At 39.7% G+C, this 16,029-nt stretch overlaps 1 protein-coding gene across 2 annotated transcripts in view; it reads left to right on the forward strand.

Annotated features, from left to right (window-relative positions):
* Nucleotides 1-16,029, forward strand: part of Gmps (guanine monophosphate synthetase) — a 57,922-nt gene that overhangs the window by 7,593 nt on the left and 34,300 nt on the right. The window contains exons 1-4 of one of the 2 annotated variants that reach the window (NM_001033300.2): nucleotides 4,918-5,085; nucleotides 8,911-9,092; nucleotides 11,186-11,300; nucleotides 14,375-14,472. In NM_001033300.2, the coding sequence (NP_001028472.2) occupies nucleotides 5,059-5,085; nucleotides 8,911-9,092; nucleotides 11,186-11,300; nucleotides 14,375-14,472 (422 nt within the window). In that variant the 5' untranslated portion in view covers nucleotides 4,918-5,058. Of the gene's footprint in view, nucleotides 1-4,917; nucleotides 5,086-8,910; nucleotides 9,093-11,185; nucleotides 11,301-14,374; nucleotides 14,473-16,029 lie in introns of those variants that run through there. The other variant, XM_011240078.3, reaches the window with a different exon arrangement.

The following is a 16,029-nucleotide window of genomic DNA, read 5'->3' on the forward strand; positions in this document are numbered from 1 at the left end:
ACTTCTTTCATGGATTTCTATATTTTTCCTCTCTGGGATAAATCTTTTTTTTTTTTTTCTTATTCTGATTCTCTCACCAACTAACATGGAGGCAGCTTCTAGTCTATCTTAACAGAAGTTTGTTTGAGAAGAAGACTGTGATGGTTTGTATATGCTTGGCCCAGGGAGTGGCACTATTAGAAGGTGTGGTCCTGTTGGAGAGGTGTGGCCTTGTTGGAGTAGGTGTGTCACTGTGGACTTGGGCTTTAAGATCCTCATCCTAGCTGCCTGGAAGCCAGTATTCCACTAGCACCTTTCAGATAAAGATGTAGAATTCTCAGCTCCTCCTGCACCATGCCTGCCTAGATGCTGCCATGCTCCCACCTTGATGATAATGGACTGAATCTCTGAACCTGTAAGTCAGCCCCAATTAAATGTTTTCCTTTATAAGACTTGCCTTGGTCATGGTGTCTGTTCACAGCGGTAAAACCCTAATGAAGACATGGGCATTGAGATTCAGTCTCACTATGCAACCCCAGCTGCCTTGAAAATCACTATATTGACCAGGATGTTTGCAAACTGTCATTGATCCATCCTGCCTCTGCTTTCTAAATACCAGAATCATAGGTTTCTAAAGTAGCCCAGTAGACCCTGCACTCTGGTCATGTATCATTGTGGACTACTTGTTTGGTGGTTCAGTCATCAGCTGATTGACTTTTTTTTTTAATTGCTGTTTGTTTTGAGACCTTACAGCGTTGCCTAAGCTGGTCTGGAACTCAGGGGCAACCTTGCCTCAGTCTCCTGAGTGCTAGGAATCTAGGTTTGAGTCAGCATGCTCAAACACTGGACACGATCCTATATTTAGGTTTCTAATCATCCTTCGCCTAACTAGAATAAACCTCAAGAATCAGTTTGGCCAATTTAATTAACCAAGTGGCTTGTACCAAAATACTGATTACTCCATTTTGGGTTTTTGTTTATTTGTTTTTAAATCACTGACATGTTCAATATGGTATGAACTACCTAAGCCATCCTATAAATAGTCAAAGGTAATTGGGTTATTTTGGAGTATTTTAAACAACATCTATTAACTTTTTTTTTGTAGTCAGAATTATGTTTAAGTTTAGAAAGTTCCTAATCTTTCTTGAATCTGGGGGTAAATGTTAAAAGAATATATTTATCTTCCCCTTTTTATTAAGTACTAGCAATCCCAATAAGCTTATATTTAGTTTACTGGAGAATTTTACCAGAAAGATACTATGGCTTCTTGTGGTTCCTGAAAGGCCACAGCATTTGGCCAAGAGAAAACACAGTAACCAAGCTCAGTGAAATTCTGATACTAAGAAGTTACAGCTGGGGTTTACAGAATATTTTTCAAAAGCACAAAGAGTGATTTACACTCAGGCTTGTGATCTCAAGTTTCTTTTATCCTGGGCTCCATTTCAAAAATTAATTCAACCCTCTTGTGGCTCCTTCCTGTAATTTGATGTTTGTGAATTTTATCTCATCTGTTCACTAATAAAATCAAATGATTGAGATTTTTTTTTACAAAAAAACAACAACAATATTTCTTAGCCATATTTTTCTCTCCCCTCCTTTATTTTAGAACTCTCGTTTAGATCCCACACCCATTTTTTAAAAAAAATGGGTCATTGTTCTTTTTTTTTCCTTTGATATTTTTGAGTTCTTTGTGTGTTCTGGATGTCATTATGTTCTCTACCACACACGATGGCAGATCCCCTTCTCTCACTTGATTGTTTCATTACCTGTGAAGCATGAAGCTTTTCAGTTTCATGAAGTCCCACTTATAAATTGTTGGCCTCAGTTCATGGACAACAGGAGTCCTATCAGGAAGTCCTTTCCTACACCTACATCATATAGCCACTGCTTGTGATTTTTCCTAGCAGTTTCAGCGTGGCAGGTTTGACATCTCGGTCTCTCACCCGTTTGGAATTAGTTTTCATGCAAGGCGATAGAGAGGGGTCTATGCTTTCCAGTTTTTCTTTTGTTCTTTTAAAAAAATAAATGAATATAAAGTTTGCAAGACCAAGGGGCCTCTCTTCCTGATGATGGCTGACTAGGCCATCTTTGGGTCTGGGGGACTTTTGGGATAGCATTTGAAATGTAAATGAAGAAAATACCTAATTAAAAAAAATAAAAGTCTTGAAAACATTCACCACACACACACAAAATGAACATCTTGTTTTCTCAGCACCATTTGTGAAAGATCCCACTTTTTAGCTAATGTATCAAATATCAGATGGTTGTAGCTATGTGTGGTTGTTTGTCCTCATTGTTTTGATTTTTTGATTTTTTAATTATTTTTTTATAGATAGCATTTCTCTGTGTATCTCTGGCAGTCCTGGACTCAGTTTGTAGATCAGGTTGGCCTCGAACTCGCAAAGATCCACCTGCCTCTACATAACCATGCCCAGCACCATATTTTTTTTATTACTATGACTCTATAGTATTTCTTGAGGTCTTGGATAGCAGTTCCTCCATCATTGCTATTTTTGCTCAGAATTAGTTTGGCTGTCTGGAATCTTACATGGTTCTATAAACCATAAAGTTTTTTAAAGCAATGAGAAATGGATCTATGCTTGGATTGTAATTCATCCAATGAATAAAAGGCAGAGAAACAATTTTGTTTGCAAGCTAAAGCAAGATTAGAAAAGGCTACAGAGGCTGGGAATGAAAGCCCCAGATTCCATTCTTAGTATGTTAACAGGAAAGAAAATTAGAAGAGGCTATAAGCTTCAACCTAGAATACTCTCCCTGGGAATTCAGACCTGATACAGAGGTAAGGGAGAGGCTGCAGCGAGCTGAAGATGCTCTGAGGGTCAAAGTGTTCCCGCCCTCAAAAGATATTCTCAAAGCCATGTCAAAAGTATGAATGAGAAAGCCTTTAGAACAGATTATTCTAAGTCCCAGCCTTTGGGCTACTCTATCTTCGGCCTGGTAGAGGCAGCCTTTAGACTGCTTCAGCTAATACACTATCACGGAGAAAAGATGTTCTTGATGGATAAACTCTGCCCTAATTGCAGAAAAAAGTCTCCTTTAATGATCAGGTTTAGAGGTATTGTTTTCATAAAGAAATAAATAACTGGATATAATCATAGGCCAGTTATTTTGTGGAATGTGTCTTTAATTGATGTTCCTTTCTTTTATGAATTTTAGGCAGAACTACAGTAACATTCTCCTCATTTTATTTAGACCATCAAGTGAGACATGACACTGACCTACTGTACTATTTGTGATATTCATATTGATCACTCAAGAAAGGCTGACTTGAGGCACTTCTAAAGTTGCTAAATTTTGTAAGATGTGGTAGCATATACACTTGGGAGGCTCATGCAGTTGGATCATGTCTAGTTCATAGCTATCAAGGGTTAACAGTGAAACTCTACTCAAAAACAAGCAAAGACAGAAAAATTTGCTATTTTACATTGCATAAGTAATAATGTGGGAAGATACTCTGTGACAGTATAAATAAAACTTGCTTCTTATCTTCCACTCTTTAATTTTAGCATCTACTAATATTTCATGTCCTAATTTACTATTGTTATGATAGCTGAAAATGATTCTTTAACATTTCCAGCTTTTATTACTTGATAGTTTATCATAAATCCTATCTGTGTCCTTTATCATCCACAGCAGTTCTCCTTTCCTGTCTTTTTCTATGTGTCCTAGGCTGGCCTCCAACTCACAGGGATGCACTAGCAAGTGTTAGGACACCAATGACACCTGGCTTCTTCCTTCACATCAGCCATTCTTTTTTGCTGTTGCTTGCAAAAGTTCTTATTTCATTGTGTGTGTGTTGGGGGGGGGGGGGTTATGTGTACATGTGTTTATAGGCACTGAGGCCATGGGAGGATGTTGGGTTTTCTTTTTTCCTTTCCTTTCCTTTCCTTTCCTTTCCTTTCCCTTTCCCTTTCCCTTTCCCTTTTCCCTTTTCCCTTTTCCCTTTTCCCTTTTCCCTTTCTTTCTTTCTTTCTTTCTTTCTTTTCTTCTTCTTCTTTTTTTTTTTTTTTTTTTTTTTTTGAGACAGGGTTTCTCTGTATAGCCCTGGCTGTTCTGGCACCAGAGTGAGAGAGAGAGAGAGAGAGATCAAGAGCCTCTGAACATTTTTCTTTTAATTACTTTCTTTCCTTATTTTTAAAAATCTGAGCCGGGCGTGGTGGCGCACGCCTTTAATCCCAGCACTCGGGAGGCAGAGGCAGGCGGATTTCTGAGTTCGAGGCCAGCCTGGTCTACAAAGTGAGTTCTAGGACAGCCAGGGCTATACAGAGAAACCCTGTCTTGAAAAACCAAAAAAAAAAAAAAAAGAAAAAAAAATCTGGCCTGGAACTAAGATGTGCCTGCCTCAGCCTCCAGATTGCTGGGATCAAAGGTGGTGACTGGCTACCATACATTCTTACAAAAGAAAAAAGAAACAGACAAACAAAAACTAAACAGGCAATCAAATAAATATAATTTCTTCAACAAGGTAGGCTCTCTGAGGAATCTACAGCTTATTGTTAAAAAACAGAGGTGATGGCACACACCTTTAATTTTAGCACTTAGGAGTCAGAGGCAGCTGGATGTAACTTTGAGGCTAGCCTGGTCTGCTGAGTGACCTTATTTAGAAAAACAACAAAACCAAAATAAAACAAAAAAAAACCAGAAAAATTGAGCCACTATTTGTGACACGGTGAATCCATTACTTAAATGTATCTTGCAGTTTATAAAAACTTGAAGTTTGAGGTGGTATGTAGCCACTACTTAATTATTGTCAGCTATCACATCCAGTTCTATTGCCCAGACTGGGGGCATGGCTGATGCTTTCCTTTCTGGTAGGTTTGGTGTTATCTTCCCGGGGTGACGACGAGGGCGGGGCTTGCATGGTCCCGCCTCTAAGAGGCGGGGCCGGTTAGAGGAGGTCGGGCGGAAGCTGGAGGCAGGGCCTGCGCGCGCTTCTGTGTTCTGAGGCCGCTGTTAGGTTCCGGGCTGCTCTTGTTCTTCACGCTTCTGCCGGTCCCGGTGTTGAGCCTCTGGCGTCCAGGCCTTGCCAGCAGTCTGCACCCGCGGCGTTGGTCCCCGATGGCCCTGTGCAACGGAGATTCCAAGGTCAGTCTGTGATTGGCGTCTCTGCCGCCCTCCGGCAGCGTGAGCGAGACCTGGGGGTCCGTCCGTCTCCCTCGGCCGGGTCAGTGGCGCTCTACATGTGTCAGCCCGGCCTGCGGCGCGGCTTTATTGCATCCGAGGCGCTTTGTTGGCTTTGCTAGTGAAGCATCGAGTTCCAGCGGAGAGGCGACCTGGCTGTGGGCCGCGATTCTTGGGGACTTCGGGGCCCTTCAACCGCAGGGCAGGGTCGGGGCCTCGCCTGCGGCGGTCCGGCCAGGCGGGCCTGTATTCTTTCCAGCCTAGTGCAGGCCTTTCTGACTCTATTGACCACAGCTTCTGTTCCTGGGCCCAGGTGTGCTTCTCACCCTCTTCTCCCGCCATCCTCGGAGGGGTAGAGTTAAAGGTTCTGCTCCTGCGCACTCTGTCTCGTGTATTACGTGCTAGTTTTCGGGGACATTTTCCCGCCTTTGGGGCCTTTTCTTGGGAGCCAGGTTCTCCACGGGTGCTGGAAAAAGTTAACTGCGTTAGCCAAGACGCGAGAGCGTTGGGCCGTTGATGCCCGTTTGTGGCTTCCAACTCCCAGCCTTAGACATCGTTCTTAATTGCCTGGTCTGAATTGGTCCCCTTTCCCTTCCGACCTAATCGTCTTTGACCTGGAGAGCTTTCTGACCTTCACAAAGTCAGTTTTGTCATCGAGAAACTGCGGTGTTGGAATATAATTTACTTTAGCAAGGTGTACATCACGCTTGTGCATGCTTGTGACCTAGCTTTAGCAATCTGGTTAAATTTCTCTTCGGGTGTATGAAACTCCAAACTTTTGGATAGCTGTTCTAGAGCCAGGAATAATTTCTGCCCTTGCAAACATGGAGCTTAAGTGTCACAAACTCGCGAATGGCTGCTTAATATGTAGGAATCATTCAAAAACCTGTGTTGAACAAATGAATAAACATTATTAGGTAGCTCCTATATTTTCAAACCTAGGCACCTGTCATGGTCTGAAGAATAAGTCTCACCTTACAGTTTTGTACATTTGTCTTTAATTTTTAATCTTACAACTCACTGGAACTCATCTTTATGGTGGATGAGTTCGCTGCGGTTTTATAGAACCTACTGCGATCTAGAAGAATATTTTCACAAAATTATTTCAGTATTTTTTCAACATTTTTTAATTATTATTTTGCTTTTTTTTTTCCGATACAGGGTTTCTTTGTGTAGCCCTGGCTGTCCTGGAACTCACTCTGTAGACCAGGCTGACCCCGAACTCAGAAAACCGCCTGCCACTGCCTCCCAAGTGCTGGGATTAAAGGCGTGTGCCACCACTGCCCGGCTCAATATTTTCTTAAGATGATATTTTTGATCATTGTGATTTATTTGAGTTTAAGGTGAATAGCTAAATTTTATGTCAAGGTCATGTGGTAGAGTGGCCAACTCACAGCTGTCTGTAATTCCAGCTCAGATGATCCAACATCCTCACTTGGTCCCTGTAGACACTGCATGCAAATGGTGCAGACAAACATATAGGCACAACACTGTTATAAGGAATTTAAAAATAAAATGCAAAAAAACTTAATAAAAGTAATAAAGTAATTCTTAAGCTGGCCTATTAGGATTAACCATCACAGATGCTATTCCAGCACCGTCAGTGAGAAGACATACATCAGTGTAAGGCTAGCCTCCTCCACACACACACACACACACACACACACACACACACGTACATTTATGGTGTTATTCTTGCAAGTGTGTCTGTGTACCACATGTTCGTGCCCGTGTGGTCATGGAGGCCAGAAAATGACATAAGATCCCTTGGGACTGGAATTACAGACAGTTGTGAGCTGCCATGTGGGTTCAAAGAATTGAACCTGGATCCTCAGGAAGAGCAGGCAGTGCAGTGCTCATAACCCCAGAGCCATTAACCCAGCCCTTGTTTTTAAAACTTTTAGAAATTCTGTACCAATATTTTATATAAATGAGTGTTCTGTTTGGCTTTTTGTTATTTGGAAAGATAAATAGAAAGCAGTTAAGAAAATGCCTCCCAGGTGGACGGTAGGCAAGTCTGTAGGTCATTTTTTTCTTTTTTCTTTTTTAAACGTGGATAGGATGGGTTACCTTGTAGGAGGTGCCAGCCCTGGGCCGGTGGACCTGGGCTGTAAAGTACTATACCACTACACTATATAATGATTATGTTACTATGACTTAACAGTTAGCTATAGCCATGAGAATGATAATTAAAAGGCACAGGAGTAAAGAACTTAAAACTGTATTATTTTTCTTTGTTCAGAAATTTGTGCGCCACCTGTCATTGTCTAGCCCCATTTTATGTTGTCTCATCTGATGCTAGTAAGCTCTTGATTTTCTCATAATGGTGGCAAAATTGAAACAAGACCACTAAAGGGCTTCTTACTTTGCAGGCAGGCAGTCTAACTGACCTACATCTTCTTCTGTGTTTCTCCCATTTCTCTTCCTCCCTTCTAGTCCCTTCTCTGGATCCTCTCCCCAGTCCCAGGTCTTGCAGAAACCATGATAAGAGCCCAGACCAAAATAGTGCACTGGATTTATCATCCAACTTCAGTTGCTTTTGGGACATGGGAAATTTTGTTTCATTCATTCCCACTCTTCTACTTTTGCATTATTGTCCAATACATATCTCTTAGCCCTTTTGTCCTAGTTCCCTTATTTTCTATAATAAGGCATTTTGACCACAGGCAACTTGGTAAGGAAAGGGGTTGGTTTGGTTTACACACTTGGACACAGTTTATCATTGAGGAAAGTCAAGACTTAACATGTGCGAAATGATGCTTTGCAGGCTGGCTTTCTTGCTTCTTTCCAAACTTACAATTGGCTAGCTTTCTTTAATATCCCAGGACTCTTTGCCTAGTTATGATAGTCTTTCTTTGGGCCAGGCCATTCTGTAGAATTTAGCCCTCAGAAAATGCCCCCCCCCCCAGCTCAAACAGATATAGGTAGTTAAGGTTTTCTTTCCCAGACCCTCTCAACTCCTCCTCCCCCCGTGACTCTAGGTTATGTTAAATTGGCTGTAAAAAATAAATAACACCTCTAGGTTTTGCTAAATTACTTTCTAGAGGTGTTAGAAATTTATACTTAGCAGGCAAGTTTGAAAGTTTAAAATTAAGAATAAAAGTTAGTGTTCTAGGTTAGATGTGTGTATTCTGTTTTTTTCTCAGGTAAACAGTAAGAAAATTCTAAAGTAAGAGATTTTAAAGTGGAAGTGGCCATACTACATTCTAGCAGCAGGCTTTAATGACCTCATTGATGTTTTTAGGAATGCTGTGCCTAATGGGGTGATCCTATCACTTTCTGTCCAGAGGAGGCACAGATAGTATGAGTGCTGGCATAACAGCCAGCAGTCAGACCTGCTAACAGAGCAGGGTTGTTTTCCTTCGTGAGGGTGTGCATAAAGCTCAGTAGGAGTGACCACATCAGTCAGAAATGGCACCTTGGACTCACAGGTTCATGTGTCCACGAAAGGGTGTATCTAACATCTTACACTTAAAAGAACTTCTGAATCCATACCTTAGAAATACAACATAAGTTAACAGTTTACATTTCTGTCTGGTGGAGCTGACAGTGACCCCATTTTTTAAAACAGTGTAATTAAACATTTTATTTGGTACATATGGAGACACAGTGTGCATGTGGAAGTCAGAGGACAGCTTACAGGAATTGCTTCTCCATGTGCTTTGCCTCAGGCATCAAATTCAGGTCCTTAGGCATGGCTACAAGTCTTTCTTTTCCTGCTGAGCCATCTTACTAGCCCCTAGTCATACAATTTTTGTAAGCAAGAATTTGTGTTTGTTTTACTTGTAGCCGGAGAATGCTGGAGGAGATCTTAAGGATGGTTCTCACCATTACGAAGGAGCTGTTGTCATTCTGGATGCTGGAGCCCAGTATGGGAAAGTCATTGACCGAAGAGTGCGGGAGCTCTTTGTGCAGTCTGAAATCTTCCCATTGGAAACACCAGCCTTCGCCATAAAGGAACAAGGATTTCGGTAGCCTCTGATTGATAATGTCGTCAATGAGATTGAGTTTAGATTTTGGAATATTTTATAATTAGTTTTCTTGGGCATTGACTTTTTCTATAAAAATCCAGCGTAATTTTGTAAGAAATTTCCTATAGCTCTGATTTGGAATTAAAAAGGAATAGTTTATACATTTAGTCCAAAAAAATTACCTTGATGTTTTCAATTTTTGTTTGTTTTGATGCTGCTGGGGAGATTACCTTGATTTTCGTTATACAGCTGACCACCTTGTTGAATAGTTTATATTTTATATGATTTGTGGGTCACAGTTAGATGCAGTTATAGTGATCATTTGTTTATTGTTCTTAGAGTAATTAATCAAAGGAAAAATGTACAAATGGTTGGATAGAGTAGCTGAAAGGGAAGAAGTATTTATACAGAAGTTCCTTGTTTCCAACCATGAAAATCTTGTTGCTAAAGGAGAAAAACCTAAGCCTTATAAGGCTAGTTCCAGTGGCCCCTGTCCCTAACAGGCAAGACAGCCAACGCATGTGAGGCTTGTAACGTTCTTTCCTTTCATATGGATTGGTGCCTCACCGTTTTTCCCCAGAAGTGACTACAATGGCCATCCTTAATTGACTTAGACTTTTACACAAGGTGAATGAAAATAAAGAAATAAAAAAGGAAGGAAACGACTGCTCTTAAGTATGGTGGAGAAAGTTTATTGTAGGTAAAGAGGAGAGCACAGTCAGAGGGAGTGATGTCTGAGAGAGTCCAGAGTGAACATGACCTTGAGCCAGCCGGGTCATGTAAGGAGAGTGGGAAGCTGGAAGGAGTTTCCTACCAAGAGGGACAGTCTTGGCCAAGAGAGTAAAAGTTACACCAGAAGGGTAGTTAACAAAAATGGCTGTGGGGAGTGGCTGTGCTGGAGAAGTTCATGGCCAGTGACATACCCTGAGGGATATAGGGAGCCTGCAAACCTGGTGGTCAGTGTACCCTTTGACCTGTTAATGGGCACCTCAGCCAGTTGTCTAGGGTTTGAGACTTAATACTAGGTGTGCTGTCTTTCTCTTCAAATGTCTTATTTTGAAAATGAAACTGTGTGCGTGTATAAGTGTACATCTACGTGTGAGCTTGAGGCAGTCAGATGACAGTTTATGGGAGCTGGTTTTCTCCTTCGCCATATGAATCTGAAGGATCAAACTCAGGTCATCAGGATTCGGAGTAAGTGCCTTTACCTGATGAGTTGTATCACAGGACACTGAGTATATTTCCATTTTTCTTTCTTTATAAAAAGAAAACAAAACAGTCTCTTGCCTTGTAGCCCTCTCTGGCGGTTATTGAATTCAATATTGTAGAAATTTGTGGTGATTTTCTTGCAACCTCCCTCCCAAATACTAGGATTAGAGGCATGCACTATAAAGCTTAGCAATGTGGTTTGTTGTTGTTTTCTTTTTCTTTTTCTTCTTTTTCTTTTTCTTTTTCTTTTTCCTTTTCCTTTCCTTTTCTTTTTCCTTTCCTGTCCTGTCCTGTCCTTTTCCTTCCCTTTTCCTCCCTTCCCCTCCCTTCCCCTCCCTCCCTTCCTTCCTTCCTTCCTTCCTTCCTTCCTTCCTTCCTTCCTTCCTTCCTTCCTTCCGAGTCAGGGTCTTTATGTAGTCCAGGGTGGCCTTGAACTTGGTATGTAACTTGAGGATAAGGTTGAGCTCATGATTTTCCTGCCTCCCTCAAGTGCTCCTTCTCCTCTTACTGCTCCTCCTCTCACCTTCACACAGGTTTTCCTTCTCTGTATACCTCTGCTGCACACTCAGCTTTTCAATGCGTGGTCTAGGCAATTCTTCTCACCCTTCTCACACTCTTCATCATAATCCCAGGGGTATCTGATATAGAACTGTCTTCCAAGTGTGTTGAGTGTCAGGAACAACTACAGTATTGAGATCTGTAAAGAGAGAGGACTTTTTTTTCAACCTTTATTTATACATGTGTGTGTGTATGTGTGTGTATATATATATATATATATATATACATATATATATATATATATATATACATATATATATTGTATTAAATAATTAAAAATTAGTAGTCAACATTGTTTACTGACTCCTCTTCCAATCAATCCACAGGGCTATTATCATATCTGGAGGACCTAATTCTGTGTATGCAGAGGATGCTCCCTGGTTTGATCCAGCAATATTTACCATTGGCAAGCCTATTCTAGGAATTTGCTATGGCATGCAGGTATATCTGTGAATTGAGTTTGAGAGTTGACTTAATGTTTTCTTCTTGTGATTTAAATACTATTTGTCTCTAAGATAATTTGGGCAACATACTACTGTATATTACTATTTTGTCATGGAACTGACCTTGTAAGGAAACCTGTTCATAAGTAACTAGATCACTTAGCAAATTACTATTTATTTGTTTGTTTGTCTTTCCGTTGGTCCATCCATCCATGCATCTATTCATCCATCCATCCATCCATCCATCCATTCATCCATCCATTTACTTATTTGAGACAGGGACTCACATGTACCACTGGCTAGCCTAGAACATGTAAGTTAGGCTAGACTTGAACTCAGAGATAGTCCTGCCACTGCCTCCCTAATTGGTGGGATTAAAGGTGTGCTCCTTTATGTGCCACGACTGTACACTTTTAAACAGTGAGAATTCCTGCTGTCTCTCCTACCTACTTTCATTTGTTGTTCTCAATCATGGTCATTTTAACTATTTATTAGACAAGAACAATATTGAACATGATGTTAGATAACATTAAACAAAAACATGCTAACATCTGACTTATCAAAGAAACAATTTTATTAAACTAGATCTAAGGGAATAAAAACATAAACCAGATATGTAAGTTCTCCCTTATGCTTGTAAGCCTAGGATTATCAAGTTACAACATTTAAACATTGGCTTACTTGATTGGATCATCTGGAAAGAGAGCTAGAAATCATCCTTGCATAATGTATTATTGCATATTAGCACATTTTCTCTGACCCCACCCCCACCCCCTCTCCTTTCATCCCCCTCTACTTTCTTCCTTCTCCATCTTCTGTCTCTCTCATCTTGCTTAGGTAAAGAACTTTTTGCTGCATAGTCCAAACAATCCACAATCGTTACTCTTCCCGCTGAAGCTTCATGAGTACTGTGACATTTTCATTTAAAAAAAACAAAAAACTCTCCTTCTCTCCCCATATTAGTCAGGGTTCTCTAGAGGGACGGAATTGATCAAATGAATCTGTCTGTCTGTCTATCTATCTATCGATCTATCTATCGAAAGGGAATTTATTACCGTGGCTTACAGGCTATGGTCCAGCTAGTCCAACATTGGCTGTCTCCTAATGGAAAGTCTAAGACTCCATTAGTCTGAGACTAGACATCTCAGTTGGTCTTGAGTATACATCAGAATCTTAAAGAAGTAGTCTCTAATGCCAGTGAGGTAAGCAGAGGTAAACAGGCAAAGACCAAAGTTTGTGTTTCTTGTCCTTCATGTTGGCTCCCTGGAGAAGGTGTGGCCTAGATTTTGGATGGGGACAAGGTTTCTTCACCCTCAATCTTGATTTAAGGGTCTGTCTTCCTATGTCAAATGAACCAATTAACTAAAAATTCCTCCAGATGTGCCCAGCAACTTGGACTTCAATTAATTTTAGTTTTGGTCAAGAATAGCCATCATGCCTACATTTGCTTTTAAACTCAAGTGTGTGTGTATGTGTATATACATACATACATACATACATATATATATATATGTGTGTGTGTGTGTGTGTGTATGTATATATATATGTATATGAATATATAATATTTACTATATTAATAACTGTACTAATATATATTTGTGTGTATGCATACACACACCACACACACACACACACATATATATATACATATATATATATATTATCTACTCTTAAGGGTTTTTTTTTTTTAATGTTAATAGCTAAGAGGCTGTAGAGATGATTCATCAGTTAAGAGCAAACACCAGGGTTTGAATCCCCACACTCACATGATAGGTAAAACAGATTGAATAACATACTATAGTTGGCCACTTTTGTGGTTTACAGATAAAGTTCCATGCCCATTTTTCTCTCTCTTCTCTTCTCTCTTCTCTCTCTCCTCTCCTCTCCTCTCCTCTCCTCTCCTCTCCTCTCCTCTCCTCTCCTCTCCTCTCCTCTCCTCTCTTCTCTTCTCTTCTCTCTTCCCCTCCTCTTCTCTTCTCTTCTCTTTTCTTTTCTTTTCTTTTCTTTTCTTTTCTTTTCTTTTCTTTTCGATTTTTTTGATACAGGGTTTCTCCATGTAACCTTGTCTATTATGGAACTCATTCTGTAGACCAGCTGGCCTTGAATTCTGCCTCCCGGGTGCTGGGATTAAAGGAATTCACCACCACTGCCCTACTAGCTCATCCCCTTTTTATTTTTATTATTATTATTATTTGCCCCCCATCCCCCAAGACATGAATTCTCAGTATAAGAGCCCCTGCTGTCCTGGAATTTGCTTTGTAGACTAAAGTGGTCTTGAACTTATGGAGATCCACCTGTCTCTGCTTCTGCCTATGCCTCTACCTCCTAAGTGCTGGTATTAAAGACGTGCTCCACCATGCCTGCATGCCCTTTTTATTAAACACAAGACATTTGATTGCACTGCGCTCTTCTAATATTTTGCCTTTCATCTTTCTTGTCATTCTCTAATTCACCCATTCAAATTTGTATAATAATCAATGTTTCATATTTTATTCCTTCATGCCCTAACTCCTGTGTTGTTGCTACAGGTTTTGTTTTTGTTTTTTGTTTTTGTTTTTTGTTTTTTTTTTTTTACCTACAACGGCTTTTAAATCTCAAAGTACCTTTGTAGCTGGTCTGACTTAAGAATTAAGGAAAAATTTCTCTTTCTGTTTTCTTTTTGAGATAAGAGTCTCACTATGTAGCTCTGGCTGTCCTGGAACTCACCTATGTAGACCACACATGGCCTGAGCTCACCTCCCTTCACCTGCCTGTGCTTCCTGAGCTCTGGCATTAAGAGCATATGCTCCAGGACACCTGACCGGATGTTAATTAAAGCACAACAAATGGGAAGTCTCTCAGTGTTTGTCACAGATTAACCTCAGGTCAAATTCCTAGTCAAATTTTGTTATGAATTTATGCTCATTAACAATTTTACATATAGTAACAGTAGTTACCTACACACATTAAACACCTGTTTACTCATATTTATGGTACAAACAACATTTTGAAGGCAAAGGATATAAATAATTATTATTAGCATACAAACTTTTCTTTTGATTCATATTAACATTAGTTTGTTTCTTTGAACAGATGATGAATAAAGTCTTTGGAGGCACTGTGCATAAAAAAAGTGTTAGAGAGGATGGAGTTTTCAACATTAGTATGGATAATACGTGTTCATTATTCAGGTATTATTTTTTAATTACATTTATTTAATTTTGGGTCCATCCATATGTGTATGCCACTGTGTGTGTGTGTGTGTGTGTGTGTGTCTGTAAATCAGAGGACAGTTTGTGGGAGTTGATTCTCCTTTTTCAGGCTTGGTGACAGATGCCTTCATCAGCCCAGCTAGCTTGCTAGTCCCATGTATTTAATTTATATGTGTATTGAGTTTTTTGTTGTATTTATTTTTTGTGTCTACATACATGCCATTGGAGCATATGTTGAGGTCAGAGAATAACTGTGGGAATTGGATCTCTACTTCTACCATGTGGGTGGATCACAGGGATCAGCTACTTTTCATAGTTAAATACCATTGCTTTTCTTTTTGTTTTTGCACTAGAGTTCCACCTTGCCTGCTGTGTTGTGCTTATTTCTAGGTGTTTTTTGTAAACAGTTAGGCGATACGTATTTTCTGTTTTTAGAAAGATAAAATCAGTATATATAATTATTTTTATATTAATGTAAAAGTTTATAGGATTTTTATTTAAGTATTCTGATTTTAATATCTCCTACTCTTAATCTGCTTGCCTGCCTTCCTCCTGTGTGTGTGTGTGTGTGTGTTTTTCCATGTGTGAGTTCTCTGACATGGGTACTGGGAACAGAATGACTCTAGAAGAGAGATAAGTGCTCTAAACCATGGAGCCATCACTCCAGCCAGCCTGATTATATAGTAACCTGCATTTTACATATACTGAACAGATAGCTGTAGAATAACAATGTCAGCATTATCACTACTAATGTGACAGTGAATTATTAAGTCATTGAAATATCTGTTTTAAAGATAAAATCTCAGAAATGAAATGTTGAAATTACAGTTTTATTATATATAAGCTTTTTAGTGTAATTAGAGTACCAGCCTCATATATTCATCAGTTCAGTTTTCAAGTTTAAAAATTATCTGTGTGTGTGTGTGTGTGTGTATGCTGTAGGTGGTGCATGGTGTGTGTGTGCTGTATGATGGGTATATGTTGTGTGTGTGTTTATGTGCATTCTATGCACACATGTGCATACACATAGAAGTGACAGGAGAATGTTAGACACTATTCTACTACTCTCTGTCTTATCCTCTTGAGCCAAGTTCTCTGACTGAACCTGGAGCTAGACTGGCAGAGAGGAAATACTTGTGACTTCTCTTTTGTTAGACCACAAGATTGGGGTTACAGGTCCACATGTGGCTACAACTGACTTTTTATGTGGATACTGGGGATTTGAACTTGTATGCTTGTTTTAAGCAAGTATTTTAAACCACTGAGATTTCTGAACAATCCCCTCGTCCTCAATTTTTATTAGTTGCCCTCCTTTCAGATTTAATATCTTTTATTGGCACTCTTTATAGTTATATATGTTCATCTATAAATTCTATGTAAATTTTTACAGTGTCCCATTGCTATACAGTTTTTACCTTCTGAATTTTCCTAATCTACTATACAGCAAATTTGTATTTCTAAACAAAATGATTGTTGTAGTTAGGATTTCTATTTCTGTGATGAAACACCATGATCAAAGAAACTTAGGGAGGGAAG

The sequence above is a fragment of the Mus musculus genome, chromosome 3, assembly GCF_000001635.26.
Source record: "Mus musculus strain C57BL/6J chromosome 3, GRCm38.p6 C57BL/6J".
Taxonomy (NCBI): Eukaryota; Metazoa; Chordata; class Mammalia; order Rodentia; family Muridae; genus Mus; species Mus musculus.